This window comes from Hypanus sabinus, chromosome 18 (genome assembly GCF_030144855.1).
Source record: "Hypanus sabinus isolate sHypSab1 chromosome 18, sHypSab1.hap1, whole genome shotgun sequence".
Classification (NCBI taxonomy): Eukaryota; Metazoa; Chordata; class Chondrichthyes; order Myliobatiformes; family Dasyatidae; genus Hypanus; species Hypanus sabinus.
Window position 1 is genome coordinate 57,382,549 of NC_082723.1, and position 25,755 is coordinate 57,408,303.

Here is a 25,755-nt window from a genome sequence, read left to right on the forward strand (position 1 = left end):
TCCCTAGTGAAGACAGATCCAAAGAACTTGTTCAACTCATCTGCCATTTCCTTGTTCTCCACAATAAATTTACCCGTTTCTGTCTTCAATGGTCCAATTTTGGTCTTAACTACTTTTTTGCTATTCACATACCTAAAGAAGCTTTTACTATCCTCCTTTATATTCTTGGCTAGTTTACCTTCGTACCTCATTTTTTCTTGGTGTATTGCCTTTTTTGTTATCTATGTTGCTCTTTAAAAGTTTCCCAGTCCTCTGGTTTTCCGCTCATCTTTGCTATGTTATACTTCTCTTTTATTTTTATACTGGCCTTTACTTCCCTCGTCAGGCACAGCCGCCCTTTACTCCCCTTGGGATCTTTCTTCCTCTTTGGAATGAACCGATCCTGCACCTTCTGCATTGTTCCCAGAAATACCTGCCATTGTTGTTCCACTGTCTTCCCTGCTAGGGTATTGTTCCATTGAACTTTGGCCAGCTCCTCCCTCATAGCTCCATAGTTTCCTTTGTTCAACTGTAGTACTGACACATCCGATTTTCTCTTCTCCTTCTTAAATTGTAGGTTAAAACCTATCATGTAATGGTCACTACCTCCTAATGGTTCCTTTACCTCCAGGTCCCTGATCAAATCCGGTTCATTGCACAACACTAGATCTAGAATTGCCTTCTCCCTGGTAGGCTCCAGTACAAGCTGTTCTAAGAATCCTTCTCAGAGGCACTCCACAAACTCCCTTTCTTGGGGTCCAGTACCATTCTGATTCTCCCAGTCTACCTGCATGTTGAAATCCCCCATGTACCTTTGTGTCATATGTATGTAAGTCCCAGACACCTGCACATTTTCTGCATATGTGTAGAGTCTTGGGATCTATAGTCTGAATGGCTGAACTCCAGCTATAGATTTTGGAGCCAGGTGCCCTGCTGAGTACCATTTCTTTCATTGACAGGACGGTCTGGTATTTTCTAAAGTGATGCCACTTGAGGGATGTAGATTGGCGTGATAAGGCATGGAACCAAAGCCTTGGTCCAGATTCATCCATGTCGACCATGGTACTATCATGAGCTAGGCCCATATGCCTGCATGTAGCCCATATCCCTGTAAAACTTCCCTATCCATGTACCTGTATAAATGCCTTTTAAATGTTGCAGTTTACCCATGTCTATCACTTCTTCTGGCAACTTGCTCAATGTAACCTCCACTCTCTGTATGGGAACTTCCCTCTGAGTCTCCCTTTACGTCTTTCCCCTTTCTGTTTCATTCCTTGTTTTAATTCTGGTTCCTGAAAGCATGATCCAAGACAATGCCAGATACCATAAGGTTCCCTTAAATCTTCAAATTGGTTAGGGCATGGAGAAAACACTCTCTATCTCAAAATATTTCTTTGGATATTTTATACCCAAGAGAGAGAAAACAAGGCCTCACATTTCAGGCAGTGCTGCACTCTCTTTGTGCTATGCTGCAGTGTTAATTAAACACAACGTTCACATCTCTGGAGTTGGAGACTTGACCTTTGTGGGCACCAGGTACCTTTTGCTGGTACAGCAGCCAGAACTGGGCACATTACAAGACAGCTGCCCCTACTTTTGAGATGAATCTCTGTCTCACCCTTGCATGTTCCTTCACTCCCTTCAATCACTGATTTAATACATGCAGCAATTTGATTAGGATGCTCAATTAAGTTTCAGCATTGTGATGAAATATGACTTTATAACAAACAGTTCAACTCTGTTCACAGTGCCATGTCCACCTTAATATCTCCTTAGCCTCTCTTTGCTTGTTTCCTAAATCATCTGGGTTTTTCTATTGATTCTTAAAAGCTATCTGCACAGAGATTAATGAAAGGTCTCCATTGTTTCCTAAAAAAAAAAGGCTCGTCGCTCAATATTTAAACGTCCTCTCATCTGTTGATGACCACCTAGTAATGAGGACTGGATGGGCAAAGCAACTCTAATATCACTTGTGTAAGGAGAGAATAGAAAACCCCACAAAATACTGCATTGTGACATTTTTCTTTCCATCATAAGGCAACTACCTGTTCTTTGGCTGCCGTGGGAAATCGAAGGATTTCTTCTGTCAAGCTGAGTGGGAGGATCTGCAGCACAAGGGCTTGCTCAGCCTCTTCACAGCTTTCTCTCGGGATCAGGTGAGGATGGGGAGTGTATGAGGTTGGCCTGGGCCTGATACTTTGTGACTGAAACTGTAATTCATCTGACAAATGTGGTTTAAATGTAGATTTCATCCAACTCTTTTCTTTCCAGGAACCTTTTGTTACTAGAATTAACTGGTTTCTAACCTAGGCCATGGTTCAGTAGTTTGTGATCGGTTTCCCAGTTTTTTGAGCCATTGAGACTTACCTAAATATGCCATGCAGAATTAGGCAGGGATTACTACCAAAAACCTGCATTAACCCAGGAAGCTGAGAGCCGGATGAAAAGACTATAATTCTGAAGCATCAGAAGAAACTGGAAGTGATGAAGAGATTTATTCTCAATGAGACATAAAATAGTCATACCAAAGTATGACTCTGTGAGTCTAAAATAGCCATGGGAGAGGGGTTTGGGAGAGCAGTGAGCAATCTTCATGATTGGGAAATCTGAGAAAGTTTCTTAATCAGTTTATATCCACTCATACTATATGAAGTTAATTTGGAGTTGCCTGGTAGGGCAACTCCAGATCATGGAATGTCCACAGGTTCTCCAGGATGCTTGCTGTGGACAGTTTTAGGTGCAGGAAACTTGGAGGACATGGATTTTGGAGTCATCTGCTGTCACTATTCGTGAGGCTGAATGTCCTATGGATAGGAGGTGGTCACCCTAGAGAGTGCAAGCAGAAGCGGACTAAGTGACTGCCAGACAGATAAAGCAGAGCAGGCGAGTTGCTCTGTGCTCCTCTGAGGCTATTTTACTCTCTCACCTGTACTGATTTCTAAGTGATGGGGGGAAGGCTGCCCTGAGGAGAGTGAGTCAGAACCAAGGCAGTAGCACCCTGATTGCACCCTGTGCAAGGAGAAGGAGGAATGATTAGAGGAAATGGGGACAAATGAGAGGCACTGTGGCTGCAGATTCCTGCAAAATAACCTCAGGAGCATTGAACAGACCACCTGCTCTTTTTTTCAGATGTGTCTGGCAGTCCCCCCTTACTGCCAGGTTCAAGGATATCACTGAGGCTACAGAATATCCTGGAGGGAGGATAGCAGTCAAAGGTCACCATACCAGTGAGACAGGAAGGTCAAGAGATGATCTGCAGGCAGACTAGGAGCTGGGAAAGACTAAGATGCGGGTTTACATCCCAGTACCTTACACTAATGAATGCAGGGACAAGAATACAGGGCAGATGAATGCATGGCTGGAGCGATTGTGCGGGAGCTTTAGATTCCTGGGATGTCAGGACAAGATCAGAAGAAAGTGAGACCTGCAGAAGCTGGGCAAGTTCAGATTTGATTTAATTTATTTATCACATGTACATGGAAACATACAGTGAAATGCCTCATTGCATTGACATCCAACACAGCCTAATGATGTGCTGGGGACAGCCCGCAAATGTTGCCATACATTCCAGCAGAGCAACAGCATCTACAGCAAAACAAGCCCCTTACCTCCCTCACACATACACACTCTGACCGCAGGACCGGCCATCTCCAAGCTTCCACCCTCCAGTGGACACATGGACTCACTGACTCTGGGCCTTCAACCTGCCCAGTGGACTGAGACCCAGGGTTTCAGCCATCAGGCTTTGACCTCCGGACTTCTGACCGACCTTCAGGCTTCGACCTCAGGATTCACCGATGACAAATGCAGACCCTGAACTCTAGGCCTCCAACTCTGGACTCACCGATGATAGAACCCTAAACATTAAGCTTTGAATTCCAGGCTCACCGATTCACATACCTTGGAGTATTCTCATGTACCCTAATGCCTCCTGCCTGTATGGAACTCCGATCCCAGAATCCATCGGCAACTCGATGACCTAGGAGGCATCAGCCCTTGACCTTGCTGGTCTGCTGGCCTGACATCCATTCACGAATGTCCTTTGTCACACGCCCATGTCACCAGCCTTGAAAATGGAACAGACACGTAGACTCCATCCTGACCTTTAATTCCCATCATCCCTATCCTTCAACCCTAACCTGACCCCTAACTTCCCTCTCTGTCCCCAAACCACCTTTACAAACCTAAAAAAGCAACAAACTCTGAGCTACAATCTCAACAGAGACTGCAGCTCAGCCCCATCTTGACCAGAAGACAGAACATGATAATACTGGATGAGAGTGGTTGGAATGTGGATAAACTATCTTGGCAAGAGATTGGTTATTAATACGATGCACTGACGAGAAGAGAAAAGGTGCACATAAATAAACAGTACTAGAATAAAAATGAAGCTTTAGATAGGACCAGATTAACGGATGGGTACGGGGAGATCTAAGTAAGATTACAGCATAGGCATATGAACACACAAGAAAATATTGGTGAGCTACAGGCCTTGCGATGAGGCTTTTGAAGTTCTTCTTAGCGATCACATTGAAAAGAAAGTGGTCTGTTTACACACCTATAAAATCAGTGATTAAATACTAATTTATGAATACTTGGGAGGAAGTCCTTCTCCTCTGGAAAATAATGCTCTCAAAATCTTTTATATCCACTGGGAGTGTGTATGAGACCTTTAATCTGCAGTTTCCAAAATGCAGTAGCATTCACTACATTTAAACTTGAGAATCAGCCTGAATTATGGTTAATGTTTTTAGCCCATGAACAACCATGTACCTCGAGTGTGAAGGTTCCTAGCCAACCAAAACTGCCAAAAAGAGCCAACTGAATAAAGAGTGAGGACTTGAACCTCTGGAAAGAATGGCAGGCTGAACTGCTATAACTTTAAAATGTTCTTTTTTACTTTCGTATGAATGTTATTTCTTCTAACATAATGTTTGCTTTGTGTGGTCTCAATGCAGGATCATAAAATATACGTCCAGCATCGTATAAAGGAGAATGGAGCTGTGATTTGGGACTTGATTGGGAACAAAAAGGCATACTTCTACATTGCAGGGTAAGTGGGCCAGAGAGTAATCTCACTGACAAACTTCCCTATCCCAGTGCAGCAGGTTGAGTGGGTGACAGACTCCCCTGTATGGATACTCATCTCTGAACAGTAAAGATATTCCGCAGTGTGTTGTTCTCCCATTACACATCTCACATTCCTGTTTCAATCATTTTGTCCCTCCGTATTTTTATGCTGGTCTGCGCCACAACATTTGCAATGGTGAAATTTGAACTCAGAAGCAGGCCATTTGGCCTTCTGGATCTTGCCAGTGTGTGAATCCCATACGGACACCCTTCCACCTCAGACCAGCACCTTCTAACTTTCTTCCATTTAGCTTGCCCCTGAGGGAATCTGTACGCCTCTTGCAACCACTATTTTTAGACACGAAAAGCAATAGAATTAATTCTCTGGAAATCCGAAATAAAATCAAGTGCTGGAGTGGTTCAGTAAGTAAGGCAACATCTGCAAGGAGGGAAACAAGTTTCAAATACTGTCTGTTCTTTGAGTAGACAATGTCTCAATTCCTCACTGGATTTATTGGTGACTGCCTTATATTTCTAGCCTTTAGTTTTACACTTCATCCTCTGAATATTTATTTTTTTACAGCTAACTGGAAGTCCTTTTACAATGTTGAGACTCTCTGTCAGATCATATCTCGGTCTTCTCATTTCAAGTAGAAATAGTCCATGTTTCAGAGTACTCTGATAATAATATATTTTCTGGTACCATGTAGTAAATATTTTTCTCTCGGCTTCAGGTGTCCTTTTAATATGGAGATGAGCATTTTCAGAAGTAGGAATGTAATAATTCTCTTTCCTGTGTTTCCTGTTTGCTGGGAGTTTAGCTACAAATTTCTTGATGCCCTTACCTTCCTGCTTCCATTACTCAACTGTTGCAACTCAATGGCTAAGGGGATTTTACTGATAAAATCATACAGATAGAAATGGGTCCATGACATACTGTATTCCAGCTGACCGACTGTCGGGTAACCATCTGTACTAATCCCATTTACTAGTATTCGGTCTCCTCCTAGGCAATTGAAGTGGTTATCTGAATGCTGTGGGAATCTCTGCTCTATTACACCCAGCAGGCAGTTCATTCTAGATTTCAGCCACCAAAACAAAATGCTTCCCCATATCCCCTCTGAATCTCTAACCCCTCACCTTAAAACTTTGTTCATGGACTTTTCGGCTAATTACTGAAATAATCCACATTCTTCATAACTGTGTGTTTAAGTTAGGTCGCCCTTCACTCTTCTCTTCTCCGAGGAAGAGAAGCCCAGCCTATATCTCTGCTGGTACCTGAAACAATCCATCCTAAGTTCTGACAAAGCAACCTTGACCTGAAATCTTAACTTTGTTTCTCTTCCCACCCATGCAGTCTGACCCACTGAGCATTTCCAGCATTTTCTGTATTTATTTCATCCCATCCTGATGAATCTCCTCTCTTATCATCTACAGTTAATCACCCCCTTTGTACAGTATAGCAACCAAGGATTTATAAAATTGTAAGATAAACATACTGTTCATATATTCTATGCTCCATATATTGAAAGCAAGTAATCTGTATGCTTTGTCAACCACTTTAGTTACCTCTGTTGCTGCCTTCAGAGATCTGTACACTGAGCTCCCTCTTTTCCTCTGTTTACTTCCTGGTCTTATTATTCCTCCAAGGTGCCACACCTCACATTTTTCAGGATTAAATTCTGACTCTTTTACTGTACTATTCTTTCCAATTCGTCAATACCTTCCTTGCTATCAACAACTTTGATACTTTAATGTGATTCCTTCATCTCATCCTGTCTTCTCACTTCACAGCAATGCCAAGATGATGCCAGTACAGGTCACCGATTCCTTGAAGTCTGTTTTCCAGTCAGAGGGAGGCCTTTCTGACACCGAGTCTGAGCACCTTCTTGTGGAACTGGAACAAGGCAAAAGGTTCCAGACGGAGACCTGGTCGTGAAGATATGTACCCGGGCTCAGAGCCCAGACCGCAGGATGTGCCTTCTTCAATGGGGTGTGAGTGAGTGTCATCTGATCACGGATCAATTGACTGTGGCTTAGGAGCTCTTCCCTGCTTCTTTCACCCGATCACTCACTGCTGAAGTGAAAGAGATTGCATGTTGTGACATAATTTATCAAGCAGAGGCATTTCCCATGAGATGACTGGCCAGTCAGAACACACTAAACTTGACTGTTCAATAAAATAAATTGGATATAGGGAACAATAGGCTGCTGAACAGTCTCTGTTTGCCTTGCTTATGATGTTGTGCTGAGCTTGATCACAGGCTCGGAGGCCACAGCTGCATGAAGAAACCTGTTACTGCCGATGGAGCTCAGAACGTTTGTGCCCCTCCCGTATTTCACTGGGGTCATTGAAGGAAGCAGGCCTTTGGCCTAGTTCATCCATGCTATCCAAGGTGACTTCCTGGGCTAGTCCCATTTGCCCATTTTCCTCTAAATCTTTTCCATCCATATGCCTGTCCCAATGCCTTTTAAACATGATTCCCTTCTCAAGATGGTGCTCGAGAGTGGTGACTGAGGTGAGCTGCTTTCAGTAGATCCACTCATTTCATTGTAATTATACCTGCTTTTGCCTCTTCTTCCACATACCCACCACCCTCTGTGTGAAAAATTTACCCCTCAGGTCCCCTTTCAAATCTTTCCCCTCTCACCTTAAACCTATGCCTTCCAGTTTTACGCTCTCCACACTGGGGAAAAGGCTGTGATTATTCATCCCTTCTCTGTGCTCCATAATTTTATAAGCCCTGAAAAGGTCACCCCTCAGTCTCCTTCACTTCAGGGAGCTCCAGGGAGAATGGCCTCAGCCTATCCAATCTCTCCTTATCACTCAAGCCCTCCTGTCCTGGCAACATCCTAGTGAATCTTTCCTACACCCTCTCTTGCTTAATAACAACCTTCATCTTGCACGGTGACCAAACTGCAGTATTCCAAGTGCAGTGTCAGCAACATCTTGTGCAGATGTAACATGATGTCCCGACTCCCGGAATCTATATCCCCACCACTGAGAGCCAGCAAGCATGTCACACACATGTTGTATGAGCTGCAGTAGTGTTACTCTCCTTACTTACTGATCCTCCCTCTAGTCCTCCACCTCCCAGTCTTCCCCATCTCACGATACTACATTACATCAGGTGAGAATGGAGCAAGACCGTGACTTATCTTCTCCATAACCACTTCGCTGTTCTGCCTGGAACAAATTTGAGGCTGTCACAGTGGCATGGCTGATGGAGCTGCTGTTTCACACCTCTGTTCAGTCCTGGCTTGGGCTGCTCTTTGCACGCTCTCCTTGTCACTACATGGATTTTGTCCTGGTACTCTGTTTTCCTCCAACAGTCCAAAGACAAGCAGGCTGGAAGGTTAATTGGCCTGAATGTAATTGCCCCTAGGTTTGAATCTAGGGGTAAATATTGAAAATAAAATGGGATTAATGTAGCATCAATGTCAAAGTCAAATTCATTGTCATATGCGCTAGCGCAATGAAAACTAGCTTACATCACAGGCACATAGCATCTTATAAGCAGCATACACAAGAAAAACAAACTAAACACAAATTATACACTATTTCTACTAGAAAGAACACAACTAAAATCAAGAAAACTCGAAGTCCATTTTAGTACAAAGTGTTTAAAGAGATTTCAGTATTGCTAAACTGTAGTGATTACTGTTGTGCCAGTTGATTCAAGTACCGAATTGTTGAAGGGAAGTAGCTGTTCTTGAATCTGATGGTGTGTGACTTCAGGCTTCTGTACCACCTGCCTGGTGATAGTTGTGAGATGTAAATGGGTGGATGGTGTTTGGCATGGACTCAATGGGCTGAAGGGCCTATATTCCTTTTGAAGCTCTATATGACTGTTTGGTAACTGAACACCTTCAGTTGTCAAATAGAAAATTATGAATTATTCACAGGCACTATACAAAAATATTTCTCCTCATCTCGGTTTAAATGGCCGTACCCAAGCCTAAACCCAAGTTCCAGATTTTAGGGGAGGTAACTTCTCAATAACTATCCCAGAATTGTGCATGTCTCAATGATGTTAGCTCATGTTGATCTAACCTCCAGTGTATACAGGCCCATCTTGTTCCATATCTCCTCATGAGATGATCTCCTCATTCTGGGAATTGCTGCAATATCTCAGGATCCATGTAAACTTGAATTAAAGAAAAAGATGAGAACAGAAAGAGCAAAGTCACTCCAGGAATGTTTTTCTTTTCGATACTTATTTCCTGTGTGAGTCTGGGATCCATTCAACGAAACTTCAGAGTCTGGTGTACATAATCACACTTGTGAAATTAATAATTAAAATAAGAAAGTTGGTTGCTATCTCTAGGGGAAGTTGTATCCTTGCTTCCCTAACTTGAGGAAATAGCATTTAACTGCCAACCTTGTGACAAAGGCACAAGGACCATTGTCAGGGAGGAAAGCAAAAAATCTTTGAATGATATTGTGCAGATTGCATGATATTGGGAAACTGGTGTGTGTTTTGTAGATGTACTGAACATAGCAATTGAAATGGATGACAAATTTAAATTGAATTGCTGATCACAGACACACTTACTCACTAGACAGCAGCACAGGAATGAGAGGGTTACCATATGAGTAACATCTGGTAGCTCTTGGGCTGTATTCCCTGGATCTCATGAGTGGGGATCTCATAGAAACATTCCGAATGTTAAAAGGCCTTAACAGATTAGATATTGCAAAGTTATTTCCCATGGTAGGGGATTCTAGGACAAGAGGGCACAACTTCAGGATTGAAGGACATCCTTTTAGAACTGAAATGTAGAGAAATTACTTTAGTCAGAGGGTGGTATATCTGTGGAATTTGTTGCCACGAGTGGCTGTGGAGGCCAAGTCATTGGGTGTATTTAAAGCAGAGATAGACAGCTTCTTGATGAGCCAGGGTATTAAAGGGTATGGGGTGAAAGCAAGGGAATGGGGATGACCAGAGGAATTGGATCAGCCCATGATTGAATGGCGGAGCAGACTCGATGGGCCGAATGGCCTACTTCTGCTCCTATGTCTTATGGTCTTACAACATGGGATGGGAAATGTGGCTGAGGAAGATGAGGCTGCTATTGATGTCATAAGGCATATTGAGAAACTGCCAAATGTGAGGTGGATTGAAAATGATGAAATGGAGCAGCATAGGATTTGTTTTCATATGTTACTAGGGAATGCAGGAACTTGCATCAACTGAAATCTGTTTTAAACATTTCCAGAAGAGGAAGTTTAATTATTAAAAATACAACATGATGAGTAACCACATGAATGGGAGTTGGAGATTTGGTAAAAGCACTTGGATGTCAAGGACTTTATGAAAACAGTCATAGATAAGTGTCACCCCACAAAATCCTTCAAAGTCTTCCCAAATCGGAAGCCCCGGATGAACCATGAGATTCTCAGTCTGTTCAGAGCCAGGCCAGAGGCATTCAAGTCTGGCAACCAAGGAAATTACAATAGGTCAAGGCATGATCTCTGTAAAGCCATCTTCAAAGTTCAATGTAAAATTGATCATGAGTTCATACATGTCACCACAGACAACCTTGAAATTCTTTACCTGCAGGCATACTTAGAACATCTATATTCTGTAAACAGAATCAATGGACAACAAATTGTGCAAATGCAGATATAAATAAATAGCAATAAATAACAAGCATGAAATCACAAGATAAAAGAATCCTTAAATGAGTGTAGTTATCCCCTTTTGTTCAAGAACCTAATGGCTGAGGGGTAGTAACTGTTCTTGAACCTGGTGGTGCAAGTCCTGAGGCACCTGTACCTTCTACCTGATGGCAGCAGCGAGAGAAGAGCATGAGCTGGATGGTGAGAACCTTTGATGATGGATGCTGCTTTTCTATGGCAGTGATTCATGTAGATGTGTTCAATTGTTGGGAGGATTTTACCCGTGATGCTCTGGACTGAATCCACTATCTTTTGTCGGAATTTCTGCTGAAAGGCATTGGTCTTCCCATACCAATTTGTACTGCAGCCAGTCAGCACACTTTCCACCACACAACTATAGAAGTTTGCCAAGGTTTTTGATGACATACTGAATCTCTGCAGACTGCTGAGGAAGTAGAGGCGTTGTGTGCTTTCTTTACGATTATATTTATATGATGGGTCCAGAACAGGTCCTCTGAGTTAGTGACACCCAGGAATTCCAAATTACCTGCCCTCTCCATCTCTCTGTTCCTCCAATAATTACTGTCTCATGGACCCCTGGTTTCCTTCTCCTGAAGTCTACACTTCTTGTAGGCAAAGTGGCAATTCCAGACTAAACTTGAATCACTGAATGATGCTCGGCAGCTGTGTCAAAGTGCGAATGCGGTCACCTCTTACAAAGTGAAACCAAACGACATAGGTAATAACAAGGCTTTGCTTCAAATGATCTCACTGCATTCTTTGCTCACTTTGACCGTCAAAGCATGGAGGAACCTTCTCAAACTGCCACAGCCCCCTATGATCCTGTGATGGTCTCTGAGGCCAACGTGAGAGCATTCTTCAGGAGGGTGAACCCATGAAAAGCATTTGAGCCAGATGAAGCATCTGACTGAGTACTAAAAGACCTTGCTGGAGTGTTCACTGATCTTTAACCTTTTGCTTCAGAAGACTGAGGTACCAATGTGTTTCAAACAGGCTTCAATTACACTGGTGCCTCAATGACTATCATCCAGTAGCACTTACATCCACAGAGATGAAGTAAGTATTTTGAGAGGTCGGTGATGAAACGTGTCAACTGCCTGAGAAGTGACTTCGATCCACTCCAATTTGTCTATGGAGAAACAGGTCCATTTACTAGCCCTTCGCTCAACCTTGGAACATCAGGAGAGCAAAGATGCATATATTAGAATGTTCTTTATAAACTACAGTTCGGCATTTAATACTACCATCACTTCAAAACTAATCAATAAGCTTGAAGACCTTGGCCTCAGTACCTCCTTGTGCAATTTCCTCACTTGCAGACCCCAGTCAGTTCAGATTGGCAAATCTCCTCCATAATCTTCATTACACAGGTACACTACAAAGCTGTGTACTTAGCCCCCCTGCTCTACTTGTTTTACACTTATGACTGTGTGGTTATGCACAGCTCCAATACTATATTTAAGTTTGCTGAAGACACCGATGTCTTAGGCTGAATCAAAGGTGGTGATGAATCAGCATATAGAAGGGAGGTTGAAAATCTGGCTGAGTGATGCCACAACAACCTCTCAATGTCAGCAAGACCACAGAGCTGATTATTTTATTCGGGAGGAAACCGTGGTCCGTGAGCCAGTCCACATCATAAGGTCAGAAGTGGAGAGGGTCAGCAGCTTTAAATTCCTCATTGATATTATTTCAGAGGACTTGACCTGGGCCCAGTACTTAAGTGCAATTATGAAGCATGGCAGTGCCTCTACTTCCTTGACGAAGATTCAGCATGGTGTCTAAAACTTTAACAAATTTCCATCGATATGTGTTGGAGAATATAGCGACTGGCTGCATCACAGCCTGGTATGGAAACTCCAATGCCCTTGAATGGAAAATCCTACAAAAAGTAGTGGGTATGGCCCAGTCCATTACAGGGAAAGCCCTCCCCACCAATGAGCACATCTACACAGAAGTGTTGTTGTAGGAAGCAGCATCCATCATCAGAGACCCTTCCTCCCAGCTTGTGCTCTCTTCACTGCTGGTAAGGAGGCAGTGGAGCTTCAGGACTCTCACCACCAGGTTTAGGAACAGTTATTACCCCTCGACCATCAGCCTCTTGGACCAGATGGAAGTAACTTCACCTGACCCATCACAGAACTGTTCCCAGAACCTATGGGCTCACTTTCAAGAACTCTTCTTTTCATGTTCTTGATATTTATTGCTTAATTGTTGTTATTTCCTTTTTTTCTTCTTTCGTTTTTTATTTGCATACTTTGTTGTCTTTTGCACACTGGTTATCTGCCCTGCTGGTGTGGTCTATCATTGATTCTATTATGGTTATTGTATTTACTGTGTATGCCTGCAAGGTAATGGTGACATATACATACTATGATAATAAATTTACTTTGAAGGCTGCAGCAGGCTGAATTAATCAACAATAGTGAGGATGCAAAGGTTGTTTGGAAGAGAAAAATATGTTTTTTTAATAAATGGAGGCAGAGTGGAATATCTGATGATAGTCAACTTGATGGCATGCATGAGAAGGTCAGGTTATTAAAGGCTCAATTCAATCCTGTAAAGTCAAAACATTAAGAATTAACAGAGGAGTCTCATGAATTCAAGATAGGCTCATGTGTAAAACTGCTGGCTGAATTTAACCAAGAACGGTCTTTGTGGAATATTTTAAACAGGACGTTTTTACCTCTCCTCAGAGGAACAAATGGGAATGCACTCTTGAAGCAGCAGCCTGTTCCCTGGAGTTTCCATAATCAGGCTGATAAATGGCTCAAATGATCAAAGTGGGAAATGCGTAAAGGATTAACACTGGAACCGGCATGTTAGCCATATATTTGAGTACTGGGGTTTGAATACCAGCCTAATGATTCATCAGTTACAGTAAGAGTGACTCCTTATGATCCGTGGGACAGATGTGCAAGATGTACCAGTCCTGAAGAAGTTGTCTTGGCCGAAAGGTTATTCATTTCCATCGATGCTGCCTGGCCTGCTGAGTTCCTACAGCGTTTTGTGTTGCTTTGGATTTCCAACATCTGCAGAATCTCTTGTGTTTAAGATGTACAAGATTGTCATTCTGCCATACTAAACATTTCCAGGAAGATAGACGACCGATTTCCTTGAAAAATATTAACATCCTCGCCATGGGGATCCCTGCTGCATGTTCACTCAAAATGGAAAAAGAAACTGATCACTATGAAGTTTGAAGGCACTGATTGTGAGTTTAATTTATTCACAGTCTCTCAGTGAAGCATATGCTTAGCAAGTTGTGAAGATTTTTTTTGTCTTTTGGCCTAAAGTCCATGAAAAACAACAATCAACTAACACTTTCAAACAAGAGCAGATCTTCAGATGCTGGAAATCCGAGTAACACAGACTGCTGGAGGGACTCAGCAGGCCAGACAGCATATGTGGAAAAGAGTACAGTCGGTGTTTCGGACCGAGACCCTTCAGCAGGACTGGAGAAGTCAGAGTCAAAGGCTGGGACGAGGGGAGGGAGAAACACAAGGTGAGAGGTGAAACCGGTAGGAGGGAGGGGATGAAGTAAAGAGCTGGGAAGTTGGTTGGTGAAAGAGATAAAGGGCTGGAGAAGGGGGAATCTAACAGGAGAGGACAGAAGGCCATGGAAGAAAGAAAAAGGGGAAGGAGCACCAGAGGGAGGCAATGGGCAGGCAAGGAGATAAAGTGAGAGAGGGGAATGGGAAATAAAGAAAGGGGGGGGGGGGAGGCGTTACCGAGTTGGAGAAATCGACGCATATGCCATCAGGTTGGAGGCCATAAGGTGTTGCTCCTCCAACCTGAGTGTGGCATCATCACGACAGTAAAGGAGGCCATGGATGGACATATGGGGTGGAATTAAAATGGGTGGCCACTGGGAGATCTTTTTCTGGCGGACGGAATATAGGTGCTTGGCTAAGTGCTCTCCCAATCTACACATCGGGTCTCACCGATATACAGGAGGTCACACCGGGAGCACCAGACACAGTATATGACCCCGACAGACTCACAGGTGAGGTTTCGCTTCACCTGGAAGAAGTATTGTAGTGAGGGAGGTGTGGGGCCAGGCGTAGCACCTGTTCCGCTTGCAAGGATAAGTGCCTGGAGGGAGATCAGTGGGAATGAATGGACAAAGCAGTCGTGTGGGGAGCGATCCCTGCGGAAATCAGAAGGTGTAGGTGGGGGGGGGGGGGTGGTCCCGTTGGAGATAACCAACACTTTGCATGTAAGCCTCAAGTCCAGCGATCAGAAATGAATGACAGAGAACGCAGAGGGGATTTACTGAAACAGCAGCAGGAATACTATACTGCAGTCAATGAAGAAGTGAACGAAACTCGTCGGGTTTTCCTGCGACGGACTAAGGTTAAAAGATGGAAAAGTTTCCAGCGACAGGAGATTCGCTAATCAAAAGGTCCGGTGGAAGCGCCTTTTCGGAAGGTAGACAATAGCTTTCAATTCCCCTCTTGTGTTTGGAAAGCCAGGCTTTGAGGGAACTCCGGGTTTTCCAAACTATTAGCGACCATAGACGAGCTGAGTATCCCTCCCCTGTCCTTGACCACGTGTACCGTATGTCCCGCCTCACACACATCCTTGTCACCGATTGGATGTTGTCCGAAGGTTGGCCAATCACATGCCACCATCTCCGCTCTTGCCCACGAACAGCCTCCCCTTGACGTAGGAATTAAAACCAATCAGGAAAGGCCATGGGCGGGGTTTGCCTTTGCTTCCGGGTTATGTGGGGGTTTCTCCTCATTGAAATCAGGCGCAGAGGTGAGGAGTGGTTGTAATTATTTACTCTTTTCTGAAGATAGTTTGTGCCAGTTGTAATACTTTCGATTTCAAACACAACGTGGCTGTTAGTTGTGTTAGGGTACGGAACTTCATGGTTGGCGATGTATTCGCTCAGATACGGAAGGTGTGTGAGTTGATTCGGAACTGACAACAGAAGATGCTGCAAGCGCTCGGGGGTGGGGTGTGGGTCAGACGACATGTACGGAAAGAAAAATTATTGTTTCGGGAGTCAGGACTGCAGATGCTGGAATCTTGAGCCAAATATGAACTGGATTGAGCAACGTCTGTGGGGGAAAATGTTTCGGGTCAAGATCCTTCATTGGCACTGAATGAATAGAGGGTAAAAGCCAGTTTAACGAGGTGAGAGGAAGAGATGTGGAAAGAGCTAGGTAGGTCGAGGTAAAAGGGGGAGAGAAAGGCGGCAATAGTAATAGAGGCTGGGAGTTGATGAGTGAATGCAACAGAAATAAAAGGAGATGGGGAGAGGTGAGGATGAAGTGAGCAGGTTGGAAGCAGTGTCTGAGTGAAGGGAGGAGGTGTTGGGGCAGGTGAAGCACTTGTTCCGCTTGCAAGGATAAGTGCCAGGAGGGAGATCAGTGGGGAGGGACGAGTGGACGAGGCAGTCGTGTCATCTGAGCAGGTCAGCAAGGGGAAAGAAACTAGGGAAGTTAATGTGAACGATTGGGTGTGTGTAGGCTGACCTGGGTAGACCTGAGTAGAGAAGGTGACAGAGGAGAAGTGTTTCTGGGCTTGGGAGTGGGATAATTAATTGATGTAGATCTGTTTATCCTGCCGGTAGATTTTAATGTGTCAAACAATCAATGCATTAACTGTCGTTACTTAGCAATTCGCAATGTTTATGAGCTGGCTGTTTGGAGTAGGCGATCTGGATGGAATTAGGACACAGGTATAGTTCCAGGTAAAAGAATAACAAATTAGTTGTTTCTTTTTTGTGACACTCTCTCAACAAGTGTGGTTTCGTAATTACAGTAAATAAAGATCAGACATCGCGAATATTCTCTTTAACGTGAACGAATGAAGGCAGGCGTCAACGATGGAAATCACCGCCACCTTCAGCGCACCAGCTTTCCTTTTAGCAGCTGAGGAAGAAGGGTGTTTGAATTCAGGACCTCAGGCCAACAAAAAGCCCATTGTTACCAGGTGGTGGTGATCCCTATACATGGACAACCTTGGCTGATACCCCACTGCACTGCAGCTCGATCTCTGCTAAATGGGGGGGGGGGGGTGGCAATTACAGATTCTGTATCTGCAGATTGGCTGGGAAGTGGCACAGTACAACCACATCACTGCAGTGCGACCAGTCGGGGTTTCGGTAATCCGAATGCAACCAACAGGGGGCTGCTACAGATGCTGTAACTTACTTAGTAAGTTTGTATGGAAACTGGTTGCAGTTTCTCTTACGGGAAAAGTAGCTGCACTATAACCAGTGGGGAACCTGCACAGAAAGTAACAGGACTTAGTGCCAGAAGTGATGCTGCTGGGTTAGCAATGGGGAGTGAAACAAATATTGCGATTGCAGTGCGGCCGGTAAAAAGTTAGTTTTGTACCTGCAACGAATGGGTAATGGGTCTCGTGTAACCAATGGATAGAGCAGTACAGCACAGGAACAGGCCATTCAGCCCACAATGTTGTGCTGAGCCAGCTAATAGACAAATCAGAAACACCCAAACACCTCCTACCTATACAATGTCTATATTCCTCCATCTTCCTCACATCCATGTGCCTATACAAATGTCTCTCAAGAGCCTGTAATGTATTTGCCTCTACCAGCATACCAGGCAAGCGCATTTCAGGAACCCACCATTCTGAGTAAAAAAACTTACCCCTCACATCCTCCCTTGAACCCACCCCATCTCACCTTCAATGCATGTCCTCTGGCATTAGACATTTCAGCCCTTGTAACAGATACTCCCTGTCCACTCTATCTGTGCCTCTGATAGCCTTATAAGCTTGTACCAGATCTCCCCTCAGCCTCCGGTGCTCTAGAGAAAGCAACCCAAGTTTATCCAGCCGCTCATAATAGTACATGCCCTCTAAACGAGGCAGTATCCTGGTAAACCTCTTCTGCACCCTCTCCAAAGCCTCAACATCCTTCCTATAGTGGGGTGACCAGAACTGTATGCAATACTCCAGATGTGGCCCAACCGGAGTTTTATAAAGTTGCAACATAACCTCCCGACTTTTGACCTCACTGCTTTGACTAATAAAAACAAACATTCCATAAGCCACCTTAACCACCTTTTTGACCTATGTAGCCACTTTCAAAGAACTGTGAACTTCGATCCCAGGATCTCTCTGCTCAACAACACTGTTAAGGATCTTTCCCTTAACAGTGTACGTCCTCCTTGTATTGGCCCAACCAAGGTGCAACACCTCACATTTATCTGGGTTAAACTCTCCCAGAGAAGCTGTAATTGATGTATTTGTGCTGAGCTGAAACAGATATTATAACCACCAAATGGTCAATAATAAATTAGTACTCTTAACAAATTGGATGTTGGCATGGAAACTGTTAACTGCAAAGTTACCAGCCGTGAGTTACTAAATTGCTGTAACTATGGTATGGTCAGTAGGTGTTGATGCTAAAATTGTTCTGAAGTGTGGGAACTAGGGGGCTGGTACAGATAAACTACGATTCATCCAATGGAGAGCTGGTACAACCTTTAACAAAAAGCCAAAAACAAATTTAACTGCCAAGTGGCCAATATTCAGCTGAAGCAGTTTGTAAAACCGTAACCAGTTGGGATTTGATACAGAAATGGAAGCTATGTACAGTAATTCACAGGCAGTGAGTATTGAAAGCATAACTAGAATACACAGACAGTGGGTTACCATTGAAGCTAACTGCATTTTGACCTTTACGGAGTTAGGACAGATATTAGGAATAGAGAGTTGAAACATTGCAATTGTAGTAAAGGTGTTTGGGAGCCAAGTAGCAGACAGTATCTAATGTTTCCCTGTCTGTAGCCCGTGTTGAACTGCACTGACGTTGCAATCAGCTGTTGCGTACAATAGAGGGTTGAGTACATTGACTGTAATTAATTGTTGTATAATCAGCAGTGATGCTAATATCTGCAGAGTAGGGCAACTGAGTCAGGGTTTATTACACACTCCAGTGTCTGCCCAAGTAGCTGTTCTTGACCCTGCTGGTGTAGGACTTGAGGCTTCTGTACCTCCTCGCTGTGATACCTGTGAGAAGACGGTATGGCTTCTGGATAGTGGGGGTCTTTGATGGTGGATGTTGCCCCCTTGAGGCAGTGCCTCAGGTAGCTGCTTCAGCGGTAGAGAGGGATGTTCCAGTGATGTACTGGGGCGAAGGCACTTCTCCCTGCAGCTTGCATTCCTGCACCCTCAAACTGCCATACCAGACCAAGGTGCAGCCAGTCAGGATACACCTGTAGGATTTTGATGTGCCGAACCCTGTCAACGTTCTAAGAAAGTAAAAATGCTGGTATGCCCTCCTTACGGGCATCCATCCGTTATGTTAATACCCAGGAACATAAAGCCATTGATTGCATCCATACAATATGCTGATGCCCAGGACCCTCCCCAACGTGATCCACCAGTTGCAGACTGATATATGTTCACCCTTCTTTACCTTCCTGGAGTCAGCAATCAAATCTTTAGTTTTACTGGCATTGAGTGAGAGGCTGATGCTGAGGTACCACTCAATGCGGTGCCCTGTGTCCCGTAAACTGACTCATCCCCACCTTTGATTCATCCAACACCAGTGTCCCTGTGGAACAGCCCTTCACCTTCCTCCCTCTGGTTCCCCACTTCCTTCCCTTTATTCTGCCGCCACATTCCACCTTTCACCCCCCCCCCCCACAGCTCCTCTCATCAACCCCACCTATCTACCTTCACCTCCTCCCCTGGACTCGCCTATCACCTGACAGCTTGGGATCCTCCCCCCCCAACCCCAACTTATTTATTGCGGTCTCTGTCCTCGTTCTTTCCCGTCCTGATCAAGGCTGTCTGCCCAAAATGATAACTCTTCATTTCCCTCCGTGAGCGCTTCCAAACCTGCGGAGTTCCTCAAGAATTTTGTGTGCAGCTGCTCCAGATTTCCGGCATCTGCAGTCTTGTGTCCCCGTTTTACAATTGCACTTTTTGTTTTGCTGCCTGCCCGTTGGTGATAAGATCTTTTGGTGGTGGTATTTGAATCCACAGATCTGGGGAAGTATTAGAATTAGAAGTAGCAGCCCCTTTAACGTATCGCTGTCCAAAGGGTGACCCTCCCCTCTCCCTGGGGTGTCTAGATCCGTTCTGACCACCCGGTGTTCGTCTGCAGAGGAGGTGGAAATATGTGGGTGGGTGGGGGAGGGGGAGGATGTGGGTGTGATCTGAGAGGTGGAGTTTCATTGCAGTCCAGGCTGGAACTCAGAGACAAGATACCCTCCCTGAATTTTTAGTTGAATCGTTCAACTGTTCGAGTTCCTGAGAACTTCCTCCCTGCTCTACTGCGTTTTAGGTTTCTGAGCGCCCGCCAGGGAAAGGACGATGCAGACAGAATCACTCTTGCACAGTGGCTACTCGCATCCCCTGCTCCGAGCCTGGCAGACTTGTGCCAGCACCTTCACCGCAAGCAACCTCATCTACCCCATCTTCGTAACGTAAGTGCTGGCGGGGGGTGGGGGGGGGCATCATCCCGTGAGGGAATTTTGTACTTAACCTAAAATGGAGGGCGCGATAAATATCCAGACCAGTGTTTGACTGGTAGTGCTGTTCCTTGGATAACACGATCGGGACCGGGAGGTGAAGGGCGCTGAGACCCAGGACGGGATTTGTTGCCCTCGGAACCGCGGAGCTGACACCCTCTCTCTGCTCTTTCAGTGACGATGCTGACGCCGTGGAGCCTATCGCGAGTCTCCCAGGGATCGCCAGGTAGGCAAGCCCGATGACAAGTCGCTGCAGGTAGCTGGGCAGAAGAGAGGGCGAGGGAGGAGGAGTAGACAGGAGTGAGGAAGAAGAGGGACCTAGTAGAGTAATGGGAAGGGGAGGAGAAGAGGAAGAAACAGGGAGGAGGACTCTCCCTCACTGGTCTTTGCACAGTCAGTGCAGGCCGGCCCTGGGTTACAGCAGGGCTCCCTTCCCAAGGACTGTTTCACGGTCTGAAGTGCGCCCGTAAGCTAAGTTGCAAGTGGCAGGTTTATTGGCCGTGTTGGAGCCTGCATCCAGTGTCCATCCCACCGGTCTCACCCACACAGGCTGTCTGTAAGTCGGGCATTTATAAGCCAGGAGGACTCAGCTTGTGTTTCTCTGCCTATTCAGATGATGGAAATTATTAATATTTCTTTGCAAGAAAATGGGTAGGGAAGGTGAAGCTCTTTCTCTCTCATGTATAGTGAGGCCACTTTCTCCTTTCTGTCTCTTGTTCAATACTGTAAACTGCCCGTCCCCTCCAGACGCAATGCCCTGTCATCCTGCACGTTTGTAGCCGCAGGTCTGAACAACTAACAAAACTGCCAGCGACAGTTTGAAACAGCTGTTTAGTAGTGGCCCTGCATCTAGGATGATTGTAATGGGACTGTGGAACTCACCGGTACTGCAGGGTCCACCTGGAGCACTGCTGGTGGTTTTGGTCACCTTATTTATGAAGGGAAAGCATCCAAGCATTGGAGAGGTGGTTCACAAAGTCTGCTCCTGAAATGAGTTCCAAAGAAAAGCTCGGCAGCTTGGAACTGTACTCATTGGGGTTTAGGAGAAAGAAGGGCAATCTATTGAAACGGTAAGATTCTGAGGAGAATTAGCAGGATCGATGCTCAGAAAAAGCTGCCCCCACCCCCCATCTCATGGGGGTATCTGGAATCACAGGTGTAGTTTTGTTAAAAAGAAAGATGTGGGCAATTTCAGATAAAAATGTGGAGAAATTTCTTCTCTAAAAGAGGGGCTGAATCTTTGGGATTCTCTGCCCTCCAAAAGCTGTGAAGATTGACAGAATTTTGGTCAGGAGTAGAGCCAGGTTTGAGGAACTGGCAGAACGAGTCCTGACTTCACTACCACTGCAGCCACTCAGCACAACGTATTCATTCAGACCCTCCAACATGAAACAGAGTTTCAGGATGTATATTGTGTACATTTCTCTGATATTAAATGTACCTATTGAACATGTTCTGATGTTCAGTAAGGTGGGATTTCCAGCTACATTCACTCACCTTGCCTCTGTGCCTCTTGAGTACCCTTGTCTAGCAAGTATCCATCAGGCTTGGGTCAGTGGCTGTGAGCACGTGCGGTGTTTCATCCTCTGCCTGGCTTTCGGACCTTCCCAGTGTTGACTCCGAAAGTTCCGTCAGTCTTTCTCTACAAACCTTTATTAGAGGGTAAAGTTTCTGTCTGTCCCCCCTTGTGATTCGTTTAAAAATGCTGGAATTATTCAGTATTTTATGTTATTCCAAACAATAGATGACTATTTCGCGTTTTTTCAGTAACTTGTCACATTTTAACATGGGGAGCACTTTCAGCATTTTGGTGAATCTGTGCTGCCCTCACTTTGAGGCCTGTGTATTCTCTAACGTTCGCTGCCCAGAGAGCTCCAGACACGTCAGTCCCCGTCTTTGTACCGCTATAACTAAACCTCACTCGCTTTCTAACTTTAAAGGCAGATGTTGCACTTCTGACACACACACAATGCTGGAGGAACTCAGCAGGTCAGGCAGCATCTTTGGGAAGGAATAATCAGTCGCCGTTTCAGTCCGAGACCCGTCATCAGGGCATTCCATTTGCTACTTATGATCTAATCAGTTGCGTTGGCTCAGCACAGCGGCACTTTTCACGAACTGAAGAACATTGGGATTTGCATCCTTGCTGTGAATAAATGTGATGTTAATTTGTTTGTTTTAAGAGAGATGGCCAGTATTACAAAAAATGCATTTGTTTTAAATTGAAACCCTGACAGTATGATTGTACAATCACATTGCAAGCAAAAAGCAGACAAATCATAACTAGCACAGACTAACCTAGCACATTCCCATCCTCAGTGAGGACAGCATTTACCCCCTGTGCTGAAATACCTCTGTTAACCATGGAGGCATGTTCTTTTTCCACAGGAAAAAGGTAGGAATCAGGAATTGCTGCTGTAGGTAGTTTTATATAAAACAAATGAATTAACACCACGTTTAGTCACATCGTTGAGGAAACTAAGCAGCAGATTGAACATTCTCCACCACACCCGCCCCATCAGCCGAAGTGCCTGCCTGTGTGGAGGCTGATAGAGCACTGGGGGTGGGGGGTTCCTGGTTTGTCTCTCTCCGCACAGAGGCGTGGACGCTGAAGCAGTAGTCTGTCCTTCCCCTCAGACAAAGAAACCTTGTGGCCGAGCAGTCTTATCGAGCTGCGCGACTCTAGGTTGTACATGTGGTTCACTGCCAGTGTGATAACGGTCCCATTACACAGAGCTCAAGGCCTGGCAAACTGACCTTTGTCCAAAATTAAAAATGCTTGGATTAGTTCAGCAGTCTGGTGTGAGAGATAAACTGAAATCTGCAGCGAGGAAGCTTACTATGTAAATATATTTAATAAAAATGTTTTAAGTATTTCTGCTATTCCGAACAGAGCTACAAAATTAACTCTTGATTTTACACGGTTCCTGGATGGCCCCGTTTCCCTGCACCCTGCAGTTTCCGGCAACAGTTTGCTTCGTTGTGAGGAAAGGAAGGGTATGGCAGATGGGAATTATAGTGAATCGAAGGCTGTGTGCAGTGGAGTGCCAGAGGCTCTGTTCCTGCAGTACATATCAAGATCTTCCACTTGTGATGAAGAACGTTGCTGATGAAACCAGACTGGCCAGTGTGGTTGACAGTGATAAGTTCTGGGCTGCAGCAAGGTATTGACAGACTAGTGAAGGGGCACAGGAGTGGAAAGTGGAACTCCGTTTGCCTAAGTGTGAGACATTGCAATAGGGCTTTTGGATCTCTGTTAGGGTTCTTCCGGGGGTCAAAAATGGGGAGCAGGCGTAATTCTAATGATCATTTATTTTAGAGTACGAACAAACATACAGATACTAAGCAAACTAAAGAGCTGAGAAACGATGTTGAGGTAGAACGAATATGAAAACAAAAGGAACAAAGATGGTGCAATGGAAAAATCAATCACTTTTATAGATAAGATGAGAAGTTCCTCAGATAGGAGTAAACTAGTTAATAGGCTACATAATTAAAGCAATTACGTCATGTGGGTAACGGGCTAGTACTTGGCCAATGAAAGATGAGAAAGGTGTTAAACTGTTTAGCTGCTATACCACTTTCTGCCAGTGAGGGTGAAAGATACATGAGATTATTTAAAAAGTACAAATCTTATTAAAAAGTATTATTTTTTTAAAAAGAAAACAGTGGTTTCCAAGTAGAGTGGGAGTGAGGAGCGAAGGGATCCTGGAGACACAGGTCACAGGATAGTCAGATAAGTTAGTTCAGAGGGCATTGGTTTAATTAACCAAGTCACAGAGTGCAAAAGGTTCGGGGTCATGTGTAAAGTACTGGTTCCACCCACATTTGGGACTCTGCACGTAATTTTGGTGAGAATGCAGGAGAAGGAGTGGAGTAGGTTCAGATGGAGAGTTACAGTTATGAGATCAGGCTTCCTCGGTGTTTTTGGGAGAGAATTGACAGATGGGACATGGAATTGAGGCTGAGACAGTATGAGCAAGGACGACTTGTTTCTTTGGAGCCTGTATTCCTTGGCGTTTAGACAGATGAGGGGAGACATTTTTTAAACTGATAGGAGACCTGATGGGGTGAACGTTGGGATGTTTTCACTACTGTGAGAGTTTTAAACAGAATAAGAGGACAGTCATTTAAAAGTGAGGTGAAATTCCCCCTGCAGACAGTGGTGAACCTGTGGAATTCTCTGCCCCAGTGGGTGATGGGTCATTAGAAGTATTGAGGTGGATAAGCATTGGACAGAATAGGGAGAAATGGCACAGTTGAGACCAGCACAGAACAGTCATGATATTAAATGGTGGGCAGGCTTGGCCTTATGGTCTGTGTTCCACAGCCTGTTTGTCTTTGAAATGTTGGAGGAAATCCGTACGGTTACAGGGAGAATGTACAAACTTTTTGCAGACAGCAGCGAGAATTGTACCGCGATCACTGGTGCTGTAACGTGTTACGCTAACCTCTGCGCTATTGTGCCGCGCCACGCCTGACGTGCCTAGCTTCCCTGACCCTGCCCCTCAATACAGTGTGTGTGTGTGTGTGAATCTCTCAAGGGGAACGTGGAAAACCAGGTTGCCTTGTGCTTTTGGTCATTATAACGTCTCAGACAGCAGGCAGGTCGGGTACACTGCACAGCTTCCTCCATCATTTTCCCTGGGGTGTGATGGTTGTACGGTAATGACGTGGTGTAACCAGAGGCTGTTTGTCTTGTCTGCCTCTCCAGGTATGGTGTCAATAAGCTGGAAGGGATGCTGCGACCCCTCGTTGACCAGGGTCTGGCTTGTGTGTTGATCTTTGGTGTTCCAACTAAACTTGCCAAGGTAGGATTCAAAGTACCATTTCACCAAGCGTGAGCTTCCTTTCCAGGAGTCAGGCTCTGTCTTTACACTCTTCATCATTCTTCTCTTTAACGTGTAGTTTTAGGGATCTGGGTATCACTTGCAAGGCCAGTATTTATTGCATGTCCCTAATTGAGGCGGGGGTGAGGCAGCTCCTTGGATCAGTGCAGTCCTGCTGGTGAATTACAGTGCTGCTGGGGACGGAGTTTCACAGTTTAGACCCAGCCACAGTTATTCCAAAGTCAGGGTTGGGTGACTTGCGCTCAGCCCTTGGGCATCCCGGGTATCTTCATCGCCAGTCAGCCGCTGGTGAAGCAACCCAGGAAGAGCAGGGAGACAGACTATCTCCTCCTCAAGCATTGGCTGGGCATTGAGATCTTCACATACATTGATTGTTCGAATTTTCTGAAAGGTTTCACAAGGAACCTGTCATAACTTATTGATGAAGGAGAATTGATTTTGCTGCAGGGAGGTTTTGGATAGAAGATGTCAGATGAAGACTCTGTTCCAAGTGATCTTTCTCACGTGCCGTCACCTGATGGCTGGTTACCTCGGTCACTTGATGAGGCAGCCGCCAGATCACTGGGTGGTGGTCTAAAGCTGGGCTCAGTGTGATTTTGGCACAACATAGCTTTCATTTTAATCACCTTCCTGCTACATACTCCTTGGTAATCACAATCTGTTTCACTGATGTATTACAGCGCACTTTGTGGGAGTCTGGAGAAAGTCTTTGTTTAGTCTGTGCTGTCCCTGTCTCAGAGATTGTACA

The 25,755-nt window shown here is 44.9% G+C and overlaps 2 protein-coding genes across 9 annotated transcripts in view; both read left to right on the forward strand.

Moving 5' to 3' along the window:
* The window catches only part of ndor1 (NADPH dependent diflavin oxidoreductase 1), a 46,802-nt gene extending 38,314 nt beyond the window's left edge, over nt 1–8,488 (forward strand). For all 3 annotated transcript variants that reach the window (XM_059994391.1, XM_059994392.1, XM_059994393.1), the window contains exons 14-16: nt 2,017–2,135; nt 4,938–5,032; nt 6,844–8,488. In XM_059994391.1, the coding sequence (XP_059850374.1) occupies nt 2,017–2,135; nt 4,938–5,032; nt 6,844–6,988 (359 nt within the window). In that variant the 3' untranslated portion in view covers nt 6,989–8,488. The remainder of the gene's footprint in view (nt 1–2,016; nt 2,136–4,937; nt 5,033–6,843) is intronic.
* Nucleotides 8,489–14,454: 5,966 nt separating this feature from the next.
* Nucleotides 14,455–25,755, forward strand: part of alad (aminolevulinate dehydratase) — a 31,071-nt gene continuing 19,770 nt past the window's right edge. The window contains exons 1-5 of one of the 6 annotated variants that reach the window (XM_059994400.1): nt 15,565–15,602; nt 16,323–16,397; nt 19,971–20,112; nt 20,333–20,383; nt 24,872–24,968. In XM_059994400.1, the coding sequence (XP_059850383.1) occupies nt 20,000–20,112; nt 20,333–20,383; nt 24,872–24,968 (261 nt within the window). In that variant the 5' untranslated portion in view covers nt 15,565–15,602; nt 16,323–16,397; nt 19,971–19,999. Of the gene's footprint in view, nt 14,700–14,944; nt 15,125–15,377; nt 15,458–15,564; nt 15,603–16,160; nt 16,398–19,970; nt 20,113–20,332; nt 20,384–24,871; nt 24,969–25,755 lie in introns of those variants that run through there. The other 5 variants (XM_059994403.1, XM_059994401.1, XM_059994398.1 and 2 more) reach the window with 5 other exon arrangements.